The 13871-nt window shown below is 42.7% G+C and overlaps 1 protein-coding gene across 1 annotated transcript; it reads left to right on the forward strand.

Annotated features, from left to right (window-relative positions):
• Positions 1-5703: 5703 nt before the first annotated feature.
• LOC122042182 (potassium transporter 8-like) lies at positions 5704-9535 on the forward strand. Its single transcript, XM_042602171.1, has 10 exons — positions 5704-5862; positions 5961-6008; positions 6084-6591; positions 6667-6720; positions 6890-7150; positions 7224-7276; positions 7445-7568; positions 7645-7899; positions 8354-8760; positions 8834-9535. Exons 1-10 carry the CDS (start codon positions 5815-5817, stop codon positions 9464-9466), a joined length of 2391 nt encoding a protein of 796 aa, XP_042458105.1. The 5' UTR covers positions 5704-5814; the 3' UTR covers positions 9467-9535.
• Positions 9536-13871: the final 4336 nt, after the last annotated feature.

Genomic DNA, 13871 nt, shown 5'->3' on the forward strand with positions numbered 1-13871 from the left:
GCAAGGGAAAATTATAGTTATTAGCTACCGATCGGAAAGAATGCATACAAAACTTTGTAGAGCAACTTACCCTCCGCCTCCCGCATGTGGCTATGGCCAAATTCCGAGGGTATCGGCAGCGTGCGAGCATCGCCCACATCTCGCTAGGGCCCTTTCAAGGTGATGGTGTGCTCGGGCGCAGATGATCGACCTCGGCAGCAGCTCTTCGGTCGGTAGATGAAGAGTGACCGAATCGTCTGACCATGACCTGGTCGTCCGACCGACCCAAGGGATCAAGCCATGAGAAAACGGGAATGGATGGTCGGCGCTGAATGGCGAGCGGCGGATGGGTGCCGATTAGAATAGCCTCCACCGAGCAGTTGGCTCATCCCATCCGGCGTCCGGCGGACGAGATGGTTTCCTCGCGCCTGCCCCGATGTGACCGCCGGATGGTTGGATCATGGAGGTTGCCGACCGCAGAGGAGTCTCCACTGACGCCTCTTTTGTAAGGGTTGCTCCTCCTCCCGAGCCTTCCGGGGCGTTGGTTCTCCAGGAGTGGCTCCACCGCCATGTTTTGTTGAAAAGCGGGAGCGGTAGACTCAGCTTGGAATCCGACCGGCTGGATACCCAAAGCTTCCATTTCTTTGTCCGCCGCGGCTTCCAGAGCGGCCGCCTTCCTCTTCAAAACACCGGCCATGACTGAATCCATAACGATGTCCACTGCAAAGAAAGGAAAAGAAATCAGTTAGCAATCAAAGCAAATGCCCAACCAAAGTTCTTACCGAAGCCGGCCGGAAGAGGGGTCCGTATAGGACTCAGCCCGAAGATGTACATCACTCCATCGTGGAGAAGTTTGTTGATGTCAAGTCGCAGACCGGCCAGTATATTTGCAGCGTGGAGGTAGTCCGGTCGGGTCTTGAACTTCTTCAACTCGGGAGTTGGGGGCAGACTGACTTGCCACTGGGTCGGGAAGTTTGCCTGATTGGGCATACGGATGTAGAAAAAATAATCCTTCCAATGTTTATTGGAAGTAGGGAGTTTGTTGAAAAAGACCAAGCCGGGCCGAGCTTGGAACATGAAGGTGCCCGGCTCTGCTTGCTTGGGGTAATAGAAATAAAAGAAGACCTCCGGTCGGAGGGGGATGTTGTGAATCTTAAACAAAACGACAACACCGCAGAGGAGACGGAAGGTATTGGGTACTAAACTGCCGAGCGACACACCGAAAAAATTACAGACGTCTATAATGAAAGGGTGCACAGGAAAACGAAGACCGGCGGTAAACTGGTCTCGGAAGACACAGAAAGCTCCGCGCGGCGACCTGTAAGGCCGAGCGGCGGGACCAGCTAAGCGAATTTCGAAATCCTCGGGGATTTCGAAATTGTCTGCCAAAATATCGAAGTCCCGCTGTTCGAATCGGGACTGCATGGTGGTGTACCATGGGCCGAGCGACTGATCTTCGGGATTGGAAGAGCTAGCCATGGGCCGAGCGGGAGGAGTCAAAAGGCAAAAAGGCAGGAGCGAAATAATAGCAGACGAAAGGAAGTTTCAAGGATCGAAACTGAGAGAGAAATGCGGAGGAAACACCGGAAAGGAGGAAGGAAAGATATAAAACCTTGCTGCGGAGAAAGGGATCAAGGAAAAGGCGCCGGAGAGCGTCGGAGAGCAGAAACAGGATCGCCGGAGCTCCGAAGCGCAGGAGGTAATGGTCGAAATCGTGGAGGCAGGTAAGGAAGAGAAGGAAACGAAGAATTTATAGGGTGAGGGCCGGGCGGCCTCCACCGTTGGATCCAGGTCACAGGAATCAAAGCATGCATCAAACCGTCCATTTCGAATCGCTTCGATCACATTAAAACACCACGCCACCGCCGCCGTACATCGATGGCAGTGCGCCACGTGACATTCAATCATTCGGAGCATTTAATGAAAGCATGCTCAACCTTAATGTCGAGGATTGACGCAGAACACGAGGAGATCCGGTGAAGACCATTGTTGATTCGCTTAAGGCTATCTCTATGGTTGGCCGAGCGGATGATACAAGTACGGAGGAACCGCTCGGCCGGATTCTTAGTCCAGTCAGTCGTACTATTCGCCTCCTTCGACTAGACTTGAAGGGGAGGCAAGTGATCCGGTAGTAAGAGCAGGGGGGCCCCGCCCTGTGAAGTCAACGCCACGTGGAAGTCACAGTGGCAGACGTCCATCCGGAGAGGGCCGGGTCCGACCAGACTCCCGGATAGGGCCGGGTCCGACCGAACGGTCGGAGAGGGCAGGGTCCGACCGGACGTTCGGCCGACCAATGGAATCGAACGCCCGGAGGGATGGGTCCGATCGGCCTGCCGACCGGACGATATACGGCTGATGGCTGCGCCACCGAAATCAGGGTTCCGGCGCTCAGGGGAAAAGGTCGTGGGCCGAGCGGACCTCACGCTCGGCCAAAGCCATAAGGTAACACTGCTAACAGTCCCCATAAAGCACATGAGGGAGGATCTCCCCAAGTAAACCTTCGCATATGTCCGGCCGGATGTTGATGGAGATGTCCGCCCGGAAGCCAGATTTGGAGCAAAGGGGAAAAGGACAAGGAACGTCTTTTTCTGACAGCAGGTATGTTTCACGTGTGGGCCATGCTCCAAATCTTGTGACAGGAGATTCCGCTGTCCCATCGAGGACATGCTAAGACTGTAGCAGTATGGGTTAGGGAAGCTCACTGACAAGTCTTTACTGGAGTATGGGCTAGGGACACGTGTACACCTCGGTAGGTGTACGCTCACTTCTTCACTGCCCTATATAAAGGCCTTCATTCTTCGTCGGAGGTACGCGGTCTACGAGTTTTAAAGTCACTGTTTCTTTCTTGAGCTTCGCCTGACTTGAGCGTCGGAGGGTCGTCGCCGGAAATCCCTTCCCGGCCCGACTTCTGTGCAGGTTCGCCGGAGCTTTGTGCCGCCAGTCGAAGATCCACGCCAGCAGCCGGAAGCGCCATGTGCCCAGCGTTCGTTGATTCGGCATTCGGACAGGATCAGCAATAAATAGTCATTAATTCATTCAATTGAAACCTTGACAATTAATGATAATAATGATCATTAATTCATTCAATTGAAACTATCAATAATTAATGATAATAAATGACCCTTAATTAATCCAATTGAAACTATCAGCAAATAATGAAAATAAATGACCACTAATCGATCATTTAGTATGGTGAAAGGTTGAGCCCCTATATAAGGAGCTCAGATCTTGAGCAGAAGATAGAGAGTGAGAGGAAAAGCAGGAAGTGAACCTTTGTCTACCCGTGTTTTCTTACAAAAACTCTCTCAACCGTGCATCCATTCGGCTGAACTACTCGTGAAGCACTTGGGTGTATTCTTAGTTCATGACGAACAACTAGTGCTTGGTTGTGTGTGTGATTTTACCGTTGTATCCTGGGAAATAGACTGCCCGAGAGAATCTTGAAGCTCAACAGGAGGTGGGGCGAATCTGTTTAAAGGAAACTGTGTTGAGCACATACCTTGATATCTTATTAAGAGAATTCCTTTCCTAACTCGACGATCGATTCCCGATTCTACAACGCACAACATTAACTCCGTAACTTGACCCATCGGAAGCTTGGTAGAACCAACCCTGTTGGTAGTATAAGACTATCCGCTCAGGTCATCTCAATAGATAAGTTAAAATTAATTTTATATAATTTCAATTCAATAATTTTCTTTAATATCTTTAGGAATAGATGGTCCAACAATCCTTAGAAAGTAAGGTGTCATTTGTCTTTTAATTTTTTTTTTTTTAACTAGATGATCTTTTTTATGATTTACATAAGTTAATGTGTTTATTCAGTAATTTACCAAACAACGTATCTAAATTTTTAAATTTACTAAAAGACGTATGTTAGTTTACCATTTACCAAAGAGCACACCTTTTCAAATGTCATTCCTATTTTACCCTCCTGACAATCTGACTTTTTCTACCATTTTTCTTTTCTCCACTATTTTTCTCTTTCTTCTCTTTTTAACCAGCATGCAGAATATATGAATAACATTACATAAGATTTAGTCAATTTTTTAATAACATTTTAATATATTTGAAGAAGCTAAAATAAACAATGGATAACATATTTGAACTCCTTGCAATCTCAGAAATCCACTGGAACTGAAATAAGTGTAATCGGAGCTCTCTAGGTCCATTAGTGGGTTTTGACCGAAACTCACTGATGGACTTAGAGAGCTCCGATTGCACCCATTTCAGTTCCTATGAATTTTTGATGTTACAAGGAGTTCAAATATGATATCTATTATTTATTACGACTTTTCATAGATATTAATATATAAAATCGAAGAATCGTTAAAAAAAGCTCATGTTGGGTCTAATATGATTTCATATCATCCCTACGTCGGACCTGATATGATTCCATATCAGGCCCAATGTGGGCCTTTTTGACGATTCTTTGATTTTGTATATTAACATCTATGAAAAGTCGAAATAAATAATGGACACTATATTTGAACTCCTTGCAATATCAGAAATCCATAGGAACTGAAATGGGTGCAATCAGAGCTCTCTAGGTCCATTAGTAGGTTTCGGTCAAAACCCACTGATGGACCTAGAGAGTTCCGATTGCACATATTTCAGTTCCTATGGATTTTTAAGGTCGCAAGGAGTTCAAATATGATATCCATTATTTATTTCGACTTTTCATAAATGTTAACATGTAAAATGAAAGAATCATAAAAAAAACTCATATTGGGCGTTTTTGATGATTCTTTTATTTTATATGTTAACATCTATGAAAAATCGAAATAAATAATGGACACCATATTTGAACTTCTTATAATATCATAAATCCATAGAAACTGAAATGAGTGCAATCGGAGTTCTCTAGGTTCATTAGTGGGATTTTGACTGAAACTCACTGATAGACCTAGAGAACTCCGATTACACTCATTTCAATTCCAGTGGATTTCTGAGATTACAAGGAGTTCAAATATCCATTGTTTATTTTGACTTCTTCAAATGTATTAAAATATTATTAAAAATTTGATTAAATCTTATGTAATGTTATTAATATGTTTTGCAGTTAAAAAAGAGAAGAGAGAAAAAAAAAATAGTGGAGAAAAGAAAAAATTGTCAAGAGCGTAAAATAGGAATTGTACTTGAAAAGGTACCCTCTTTAATAAATAATAAAATAATGTACATCTTTTAGTAAATTTAAAAATTTAGATACATAATTTGGTAAATTATCCATATTTATTTATAATATATTATTTTTATTAAGAAATATGATACCGTTACATTAATGCCCCTCGTAACTGTCCCATGCCATTATGATACCATCATATTTTGATTAAGAAAGTAATTACATAAATTGATCCTATCTTATTTGCTTTCTTTTACATCATCTTTATAGATATACTTAAACACACAATTTCTTTTTAAATCATATTTTTGAAGAAAGTAATGCCCAAGGTCCTATCAAACTTTCAACTAATAATTCCATGTTGTTGGTTCTCCTATATTTTATTCGAATACAATTTAAAGTATTAAACAAAAATCTAAAAGAACTGAATCTTTTTGTTTTTATAGATTTCTAGAGATCTTCTATTTAGTAAATCTTTGATAATTAATAATTATTAGTAATAACAGTAAGTGGAATTAAATTTTAATATAAGAATATTTTGCTAGAAGTTTCCTTTAATTTTAGATTTTATTTGATTTTGTCTACTTTTGCAGGGGATCCGCAAGCTGACACACGGTCTCATTCCTTCTGTGGTCGATAATGGCGTCCACCTCCGCTCGCACTGCCATGGTGCCATGGAACCTGACCCATTCTGATAGCAGACAAGCCAGTGAATGATACCCACCACCGCACTCTTCCCTCAATCAATTCCACTCCTCCAAGTAAGCTCAAGTGCTCAACCCCCATCGGTTTCTCGGCATTAAATCGACGTCGCCATTGATGCTCCTCAAGCTGATGGTTTTCCTCTGTTCTTGACCAGTTCTTGGCGGTGCTCATGACGACGGACGTCGAATCCAATGCTTTCGAGGTAAAGTTGCGTTTGTTAGTGGTTGTTTGGGTGCTGGGATTTGCCTGTTGATTGATCGGCTGCTCAGCGGTGCAGGAGACGAGGCAGCGGCGGAGCGGCTCGTGGCGGGTGGTGCTGTCGCTGGCGTACCAGAGCCTGGGCGTGGTCTACGGCGACCTTGGCACGTCGCCGCTGTACGTGTACAAGAGCACGTTTGCGGAGGACATCCACCACTCGGAGAGCAACGAGGAGATCTACGGCGTGCTCTCCTTCGTCTTCTGGACGCTCACCCTCGTGCCGCTGCTCAAGTACGTCTTCATCGTGCTCCGCGCCGACGACGACGGCGAGGGCGGCACCTTCGCGCTCTACTCGCTCCTCTGCCGGCACGCCCGCGTCGGGTTCCTCCCCAACGGCCAGCGCGCGGACGAGGAGATTTCCGCCTACAAGAAGACGGACGACGCCGGCGCCGGAGGGGAGGCGTCGCCCTCGGGGCTGAAGGCGGCGCTGGAGAGGCACCAGGTGCTGCAGAAGTTGCTGCTGCTACTTGCCCTAATTGGCACGTGCATGGTCATCGGCGACGGAGTCCTCACGCCGGCGATTTCCGGTAAGCCGCCCCTGGCTCATTGTGCTCTGCAATTCGATTCACGCCGTTGATAATTACTCCCCGGAAAAATTGCAGTTTTCTCGGCGGTTTCAGGGCTCGAGCTTTCCATGTCCAGGGAACACCACAAATGTAAGCAAGTTCATAAATCTGTGATTTCTTACACAATTGTTCATTATTTCATATCAATTTGAAGATCATTGTTTGCTTCTGAGACGATTGATCAAGAAATCAAAGGATTTCCAATTCTCTGTAGTTTGGTTTAGAATGACTATGAAACACACGTCACTGATCTCTGCAGATGTTGAAGTTCCTATAGCATGTCTAATACTGATCTGTTTGTTCGCCCTGCAACATTATGGAACGCATCGAGTCGGGTTCTTGTTTGCCCCGATAGTTATCGTTTGGCTTCTATGCATCAGTTCGATCGGTGTTTATAACATTTTCCACTGGAATCCACATGTTTATCAAGCATTGTCTCCATACTACATGTACAAGTTCTTGAAAAAAACTCAAAGAGCAGGCTGGATGTCCTTGGGTGGGATTCTATTATGCATAACAGGTACCGAAAAGACAATAATTCACGATATGTTTGTGTTTCTTCGATCATCCATAGTCCAATTTTGTACGTGCAGGTTCAGAAGCCATGTATGCAGATTTGGGACATTTCTCACAGTTATCTATCAAGGTAAGCATATGACACAAGATTGCGAGATTAGCTCAATTAGTCTATTTAAGCTTGCTCAAGATTTGTATCGAATAACACACTAACTGATGTCGTTTATTATGATGATTCCAGTAAATTGTGAAGCCTCGTAGCTATATATCTTTCTAATCGATGGTTACACGAATGCAGATTGCTTTTACGTTCGTGGTTTATCCATCGTTGATCCTAGCATATATGGGACAAGCAGCTTATTTGTCCAGACACCACACCATTGCCAATGACTATAGAATTGGATTCTATGTCTCGGTACCAGGTAGTTGTTAACTGCATGTTTCTAAGCTATCTTAACCGCGATAATACATACTGAAGTCATCGAATTTTCTTGCTAGAGCAAATAAGGTGGCCTGTTCTAGTTATAGCTATACTCGCGGCGGTCGTAGGAAGCCAAGCCATTATTACTGGTACCTTCTCGATAATCAAGCAGTGCTCAGCTTTGGGTTGTTTTCCTCGAGTGAAGATCGTTCATACATCTGCCAAATTTCATGGACAAATATACATCCCCGAGATTAACTGGATACTAATGATACTGTGTTTGGCAGTGACAATTGGTTTCAGGGACACAAAGCATATGGGTAATGCTGCAGGTAAGAACACTTTTGCCTTTCTCTCGGTAAAATTACGAAGATTTATCGCAAACCTAGCTTGAAAATAGTTTCATGGCAATAGATTTCGTACCAGTATTTGAGTGTTCTTGTGTATTTGGGATTATGTTAGTAGCAAAATGCTTGACCTGAACGGTGGCTGCATTGATCGTAATCTCCAATGAGCTGGTAGTTTCGTCGATGTTGGATAGTGGAATTCATCTCTTTTCACAAGCACATGTGATTTTCTTTCCTGTTTCTCAATTTATTTGGGTTTCTGTTCGGATTTTTGGTAGATAATTTAGTCCTTAGCACTCGAACTAGTTTATGTTAAGAACCTTGTGGTAAATTGTTGTTTCATAAGTTTGGTTTAAGAGCTTATAAGACTAACATATCTTGGAAGTAATACTGGAGCGTTAGTATTAAGATCTTGCTTGTTGTTTTCCCCATGGGACAGGGTTGGCTGTGATTACGGTCATGCTGGTTACGACTTGCTTGATGTCGTTAGTGATAGTTTTGTGCTGGCACAAGAGCATATTTGTGGCACTATCCTTCATCCTCTTCTTTGGAACGATTGAGGCTCTTTACTTCTCGGCTTCAGTCATCAAGTTCTTGGAAGGAGCATGGGTTCCTATCGCGCTTTCCTTCATCTTCATGCTAATCATGTACGTTTGGCACTATGGCATGCTCAAGAAGTATGAATTCGACGTCCAAAATAAGGTCTCGATCGATTGGCTCCTCAGCCTCAGTCCTAGTCTCGGCATCGTGCGCGTCAATGGCATCGGTCTCATACATACAGAGCTCGTGTCAGGAATTCCAGCCATATTCTCCCACTTCATTACCAATCTACCTGCATTCCATCAGGTCAGCTATCGTCTTCTTTGCTCGATTAGCAAATTATATGCCTAAGCCTAAAATCGATCACTTATTTCGCCAGGTGCTTGTGTTCCTTTGCATCAAGTCTATCCCTGTGCCGCATGTCCAACCAGAGGAGCGGTTCCTTGTCGGAAGGATTGGTCCCAGGGAGCACAGGATTTATCGGTGCATCGTTCGATATGGGTACCGTGATGTGCACAAGGATGATTTGGAGTTCGAAAAGGACTTGGTGTTCAGTGTCGCGGAGTTTATCAGGTCAGGGACACCGGGACAAAATGACCATGCCAACGAACCTGACAAAGTCGGTGAGAAAATGACTGTCGTTGGAGCTGGAATTCGGTTGCGAGAATTGAATGTTGATCCAGACGAAGCAGCTGGCCCCTCCGATTCAACAGAGATACAGTCGGCCGTGAAAGGGTGCAGGAAGAAGGTGAGGTTCGTGCTGCCGGCTAGCGAGCAGATGAATGCGAGAGTGAGGGAGGAGTTGCAAGAGCTAATGGAGGCACGAGAAGCGGGAATGGCGTTCATTCTCGGGCATTGCTATGTGAGGGCGAAGAGCGGATCGGGATTCATCAAGAGGCTTGCGATCAACGTCGGTTACGACTTCTTGAGGAGGAACAGCCGGAGTCCGGCGTATGCAGTGAACATACAACATGCTTCTACTTTAGAGGTGGGAATGGTCTACTATGTTTGAACTGAGAGTGAGTCTGTTATACACTTCCATGTACATTAAGGTTATAGATCAAGTTGCCTTCTCCCCAAATTGATTCCTAGGCTCTTCTTTACAAGTAAACAAACAAGAAAGATTGTTTTTCCTTCTGAATAAACATGCTAAAAGATTCAACTGAAACGTGAGGAAGTTTCAGTATCATTGATTACACGTACCTAAGTTTTATAATAAAAAAAAAACACATTCTCATTTTATTTTTTGTCCATGAAATAATTACTTGGGTTTACATAATTTGTTTCGATCCATTTAAAAAATCATTACGCTTCTGATGCTATCGAATTTAAATTTGAAGACATGAAAATTTTAAGGAGACTTGCAGAAGCATATGATTTTAGTTCGAAAATTTGAAAGTGTGATATTTTTTAAAATTTAAAAGTTTGATTTTTTTTAATTAAAGGATCATAAGAATTTATTATGGTATTTATTAATGAGTATAATTATTCTAAATCTTATAATGAGTTTATGATAAATTTTATCAAAGTATTATAAATTTAAAAATTTATCACACTCTCAATTTATACTATCAATTTCAAGTATGAAGACATGAATATATTAACGAGGCTTTTAAGAGTGAGTTTTGATTTAAAGTAATTCAGAATTCTTTAGATCTATAGTCACCTTAGGATAAAACTAGATGATGGACCTACCGTTTAGAAATTCAAAAATTTCTTTTTTTTTTAATCAGAGAGTCCTTGAAATCAATTGATGATGCTAATTAGTACTATCATTAATCTTATAATGAGTTTATGATAATTTTTTTTAAGAGAAATTAAAATTCTCAATTTATACTATTGAATTTAGATATGAGGGCATGAATACATTAATGAAGTTTACAGGAGTATATTGATTTTAGTTAGACTGGTTGATGGATCTACACCATTTAAGAATTTATAAGTTTGATATTTTTTTGAATCAAGGGAGTCTAAGGAACCCATTTGATGCAGGGGTATTTCCCAATGGTCATGTGGATAAGAGGGTTAATAATTGAGTTAGGATGATAGGTGTGGTCAACAAGGGCCGACTCTCGACTTCCAGCTCCTGGTTACTATCGACTCCTGGCTACTCTCTGACTCCCGACTCCTAGCTCCCGGTCACTCTCGACTTTTGACGACTCACGTTTCCTACTTCCTCAAACTAAGCTGAGACGATCTCAACTGTTAGGAATTAAAGCAATGAACCATTGTTCTTTTAATGTAATCATTATCGCGAGAAAGGCAAAAAACATAGCTATTTACCTCGATATAAATGAGTTGTAATGGTCATTGATTTCAGGGAACATGGCCATGATAGCGAGAAACGAGGAGGCATGGGAAGAATATGGAGGAGAGTTCTAATCCTATAAAAGGTAGTCGACTCTCATGATCAAAAGTATGTACATATAACATTCCAAATCCTAACTTTTAGAACTATCTTTTTCATTGAAGGCTGACTTGTGCATCAGAGTGGTCTCGCCAGGGACCTCCCTGGCCGTCATTCTAACCTGTTCTCTTTGAATATTCTTCCTCGTAGGATGGAAGCCTCGCCACAACCGCCCATAACAATAGCACAATACCAGCAAGTCAGACGTCTCCGTTCTCAGGCAGGATTAAATTGACATCGTCTGTGGAAAATCTAAGTTAAGGACTAGATTGAGACACAGTAAGATGGATGCCATCGGAAGATCCAATGTGGGAACTAATGAAAAGTCAAATGGTATTACCATGACAACGGAAGAATTTAACAAACTTGTGGTGGTTACTGAACAAACGGTGTTACAAGGACAACCTCGATCATCGACATTCCCGAGGCTTATCTCCCGAAATGAACAACTGTCTCAACCCGTTGAAGCAGCACCAACACTGCAGCAAAGATCGAACCGGCCAAGAGAAACCCCCAAGGATGCGTTCTAGGTCCCGATCGGTATTTTTGCCATGATAGAAGAATCTTTGAGGGTCTTTAGGGGAAATCCCCCATCAGAGGCTCCTAAAAGAAAAGGAGTGCATGTTGAGTAACGTACTCGACTCTAAAGGCCCCCTTCTCGTCGGGAGTCCTTAGGGATGAATTGCTAAGACATTTTTGAGCTCTGTAAATTGGAGAATATAATGGTGCAACAGATCTCGAGGATCACCTTTGCAAATTCAAAAATGTCGTCTTATTACATCAATACACAAATGAGGTCAAATGACGAGTTTTTCTAATGACGCTATTAGGCTCGACATAGAGGTGGTTCAATTGCCTTCCAACATCCTCTATACAATCTTTCGAGGACTTTAAGACAGTGTTCATGAGGTACTTTGCTACCAGCCGAAGGTATTAGAAGACTGTTCATGATCTATTCATCCTCAAACAAAAACCCAAAGAGTCCTTAAAAGACTATTTGCAAAGGTTCAACCGAGTGTCCATTGATGCACCCTTGATCACTTCAGAAGTACAGATTAGTACATTTTCTCAGGGTTTAATCGATGAAGATTTCTTTAAATCCCTAGTAAAAAAGCCCCTGACTGACTTCGACGGGTTACAAGCTTGGACTATCAAATATGTCCAGGTAGAAGAAGCTCAATTTGTCAAAAGGAAGGAGGTACTGGCCCAAACCTCGATGACCATTATGGCAGATTGAAAGACATCTCTTCCTCCCTTGCAGAATTGATATTTCATTAATCTCAAGGGAGAAAAAACTGTACAAATTATAGAAAATAACATGACTAGAGAGGCAAGTCGGGAGCCCATGGTGAAACCTTACTATGATTTTCATCGGTCGATTACTTATTCCACTAGAGAATGCCAACAGTATGCTCGGGAAGTACGATTGGTGGCCAATCAAAGAAGGGTAAGACATAATCAATCGACCAAGAGATCTACTGGACCTTACCATTATCAACAGAATGAGGGATAGAAGTCGGATGCTAGGTGAGACTCACGACAATGCTCTCATTCTCCTTAGCACTGTTCTGACAGTGCCCGACTACAACAAACCTCGACTAACCAGAATAGAGATAATGACAAGGGCAAGGGTAAGGTTGATTCTCTGGGATGATTAACATAATTTTCGGAGGACCGATATATGGTGATTCTAATCGGGCCAGGAAGGCCCACAGTTGCTACTCCACCTTCAATGAATGAGTCATTTAGTGAGCTTATATTGCCTTGGATTAACAACCTCCTCAGTTATAAACCAAGTAAATCTTCTGCCTCTTATTATTTAATTTATGTTTATTTTTCTAACTACTTAACGTGTGTTTGTCTTTGCTAAACAAGAAAGCAAAAGAGAGTGTTAAATTTCTTTACAGGGTAATTCACCCTCTCTTGTTGGCTATACCGGGACCTATAAGTGGTATCAGAGCAAGGATGCTTCAGAAGAATTAACCGCTGACTGAAGCAAGCTGATCATAAATAAGCATCGACGAAGGGGAAGACAATTTAGAAGAAAGCAGTGATGAAGGGGGAGTGTTGAATAATGAAACAGACATGATTTTTTCAAGATTTACTCCTAATTTTTTGATGTGATCAAAGGGGAAGAAACATTTAGGGGGTTAAGGTACTTAATTGCATTATTCTTGGTTTAAATTGCCAATTTATTTTTTAAAATAAATTTTATGTTTTGATTGACCCTAAATTAACTTGAGTTGATGCATATAAAAAAGAGAGAGATTGTAAGTACCCCATGTTAGTTTTGATATGGTCAACCAAGTCAAATTAGGTCCTATTGTATTTGATCCTTATGTCTAAGTATGCAAGAACTTAGGAATACAAGAAGTCAAGCTGAAAACGCAGTTAGCGAGAAGGATAACATAGGAAGTGAGCCAACGAGCTCAGTGCATCCGAGGGACGAGGTGCTGCGGAAGAGTATACCGACGGACGAGAAGGATGCATGCGGTACTTTCAAGGGATGAGAAGTCAGAGTTGAAAATTGCTCGAGGAGAGAAGACTTGAGTTAGGTTCGGGTGAGCTCAATTCTGGAAAGGTCGGTTAATCACCCAAGTGATCGGAGATGAAGCAGAATAAAGTCAACACTGAGTTGATCTTGTCCAAGCAGTTGGACCAAGTTCAGGCTCTTGGACTCTAGGTGTCTGGAGAGGGTCTGGGTGCCTAGACCGTCTTGGTGCTGAACAAGCGCCTCATCACAGAGTCATTGCTACGTATCACTTCTGGATCTATGTTAGTAGCACTCCGGGCGTCGAAATTGGTCCAAGCGCCTGGAGAAGGATGAATTATTATCATCACACAGTTGAGTAGCCATTATGAGCAAATAAGACACACAGTTGGGGGCACCCGGAGAGGGTCAAGGCACCTGGAGATGCCATGTCAATAAAATGACTAGTTCAACCAGTAGACTATAAATAAAACTCTGGTCTTCTTCGTTTGAATACAACACTTGAATACGAACATTATA

The sequence above is a fragment of the Zingiber officinale genome, chromosome 2A, assembly GCF_018446385.1.
Source record: "Zingiber officinale cultivar Zhangliang chromosome 2A, Zo_v1.1, whole genome shotgun sequence".
NCBI classification, from domain to species: Eukaryota; Viridiplantae; Streptophyta; class Magnoliopsida; order Zingiberales; family Zingiberaceae; genus Zingiber; species Zingiber officinale.

Bases quoted from the DNA above. Each gene is read 5' to 3' on its own strand.
- LOC122042182 (XM_042602171.1), top strand. From the start codon at position 5,815: ATGATACCCACCACCGCACTCTTCCCTCAATCAATTCCACTCCTCCAA. The intron at 6,009-6,083 runs GTAAAGTTGCGT...TCAGCGGTGCAG, and splicing joins TCGAATCCAATGCTTTCGAG to GAGACGAGGCAGCGGCGGAG. The intron at 6,592-6,666 runs GTAAGCCGCCCC...GAAAAATTGCAG, and splicing joins CCTCACGCCGGCGATTTCCG to TTTTCTCGGCGGTTTCAGGG.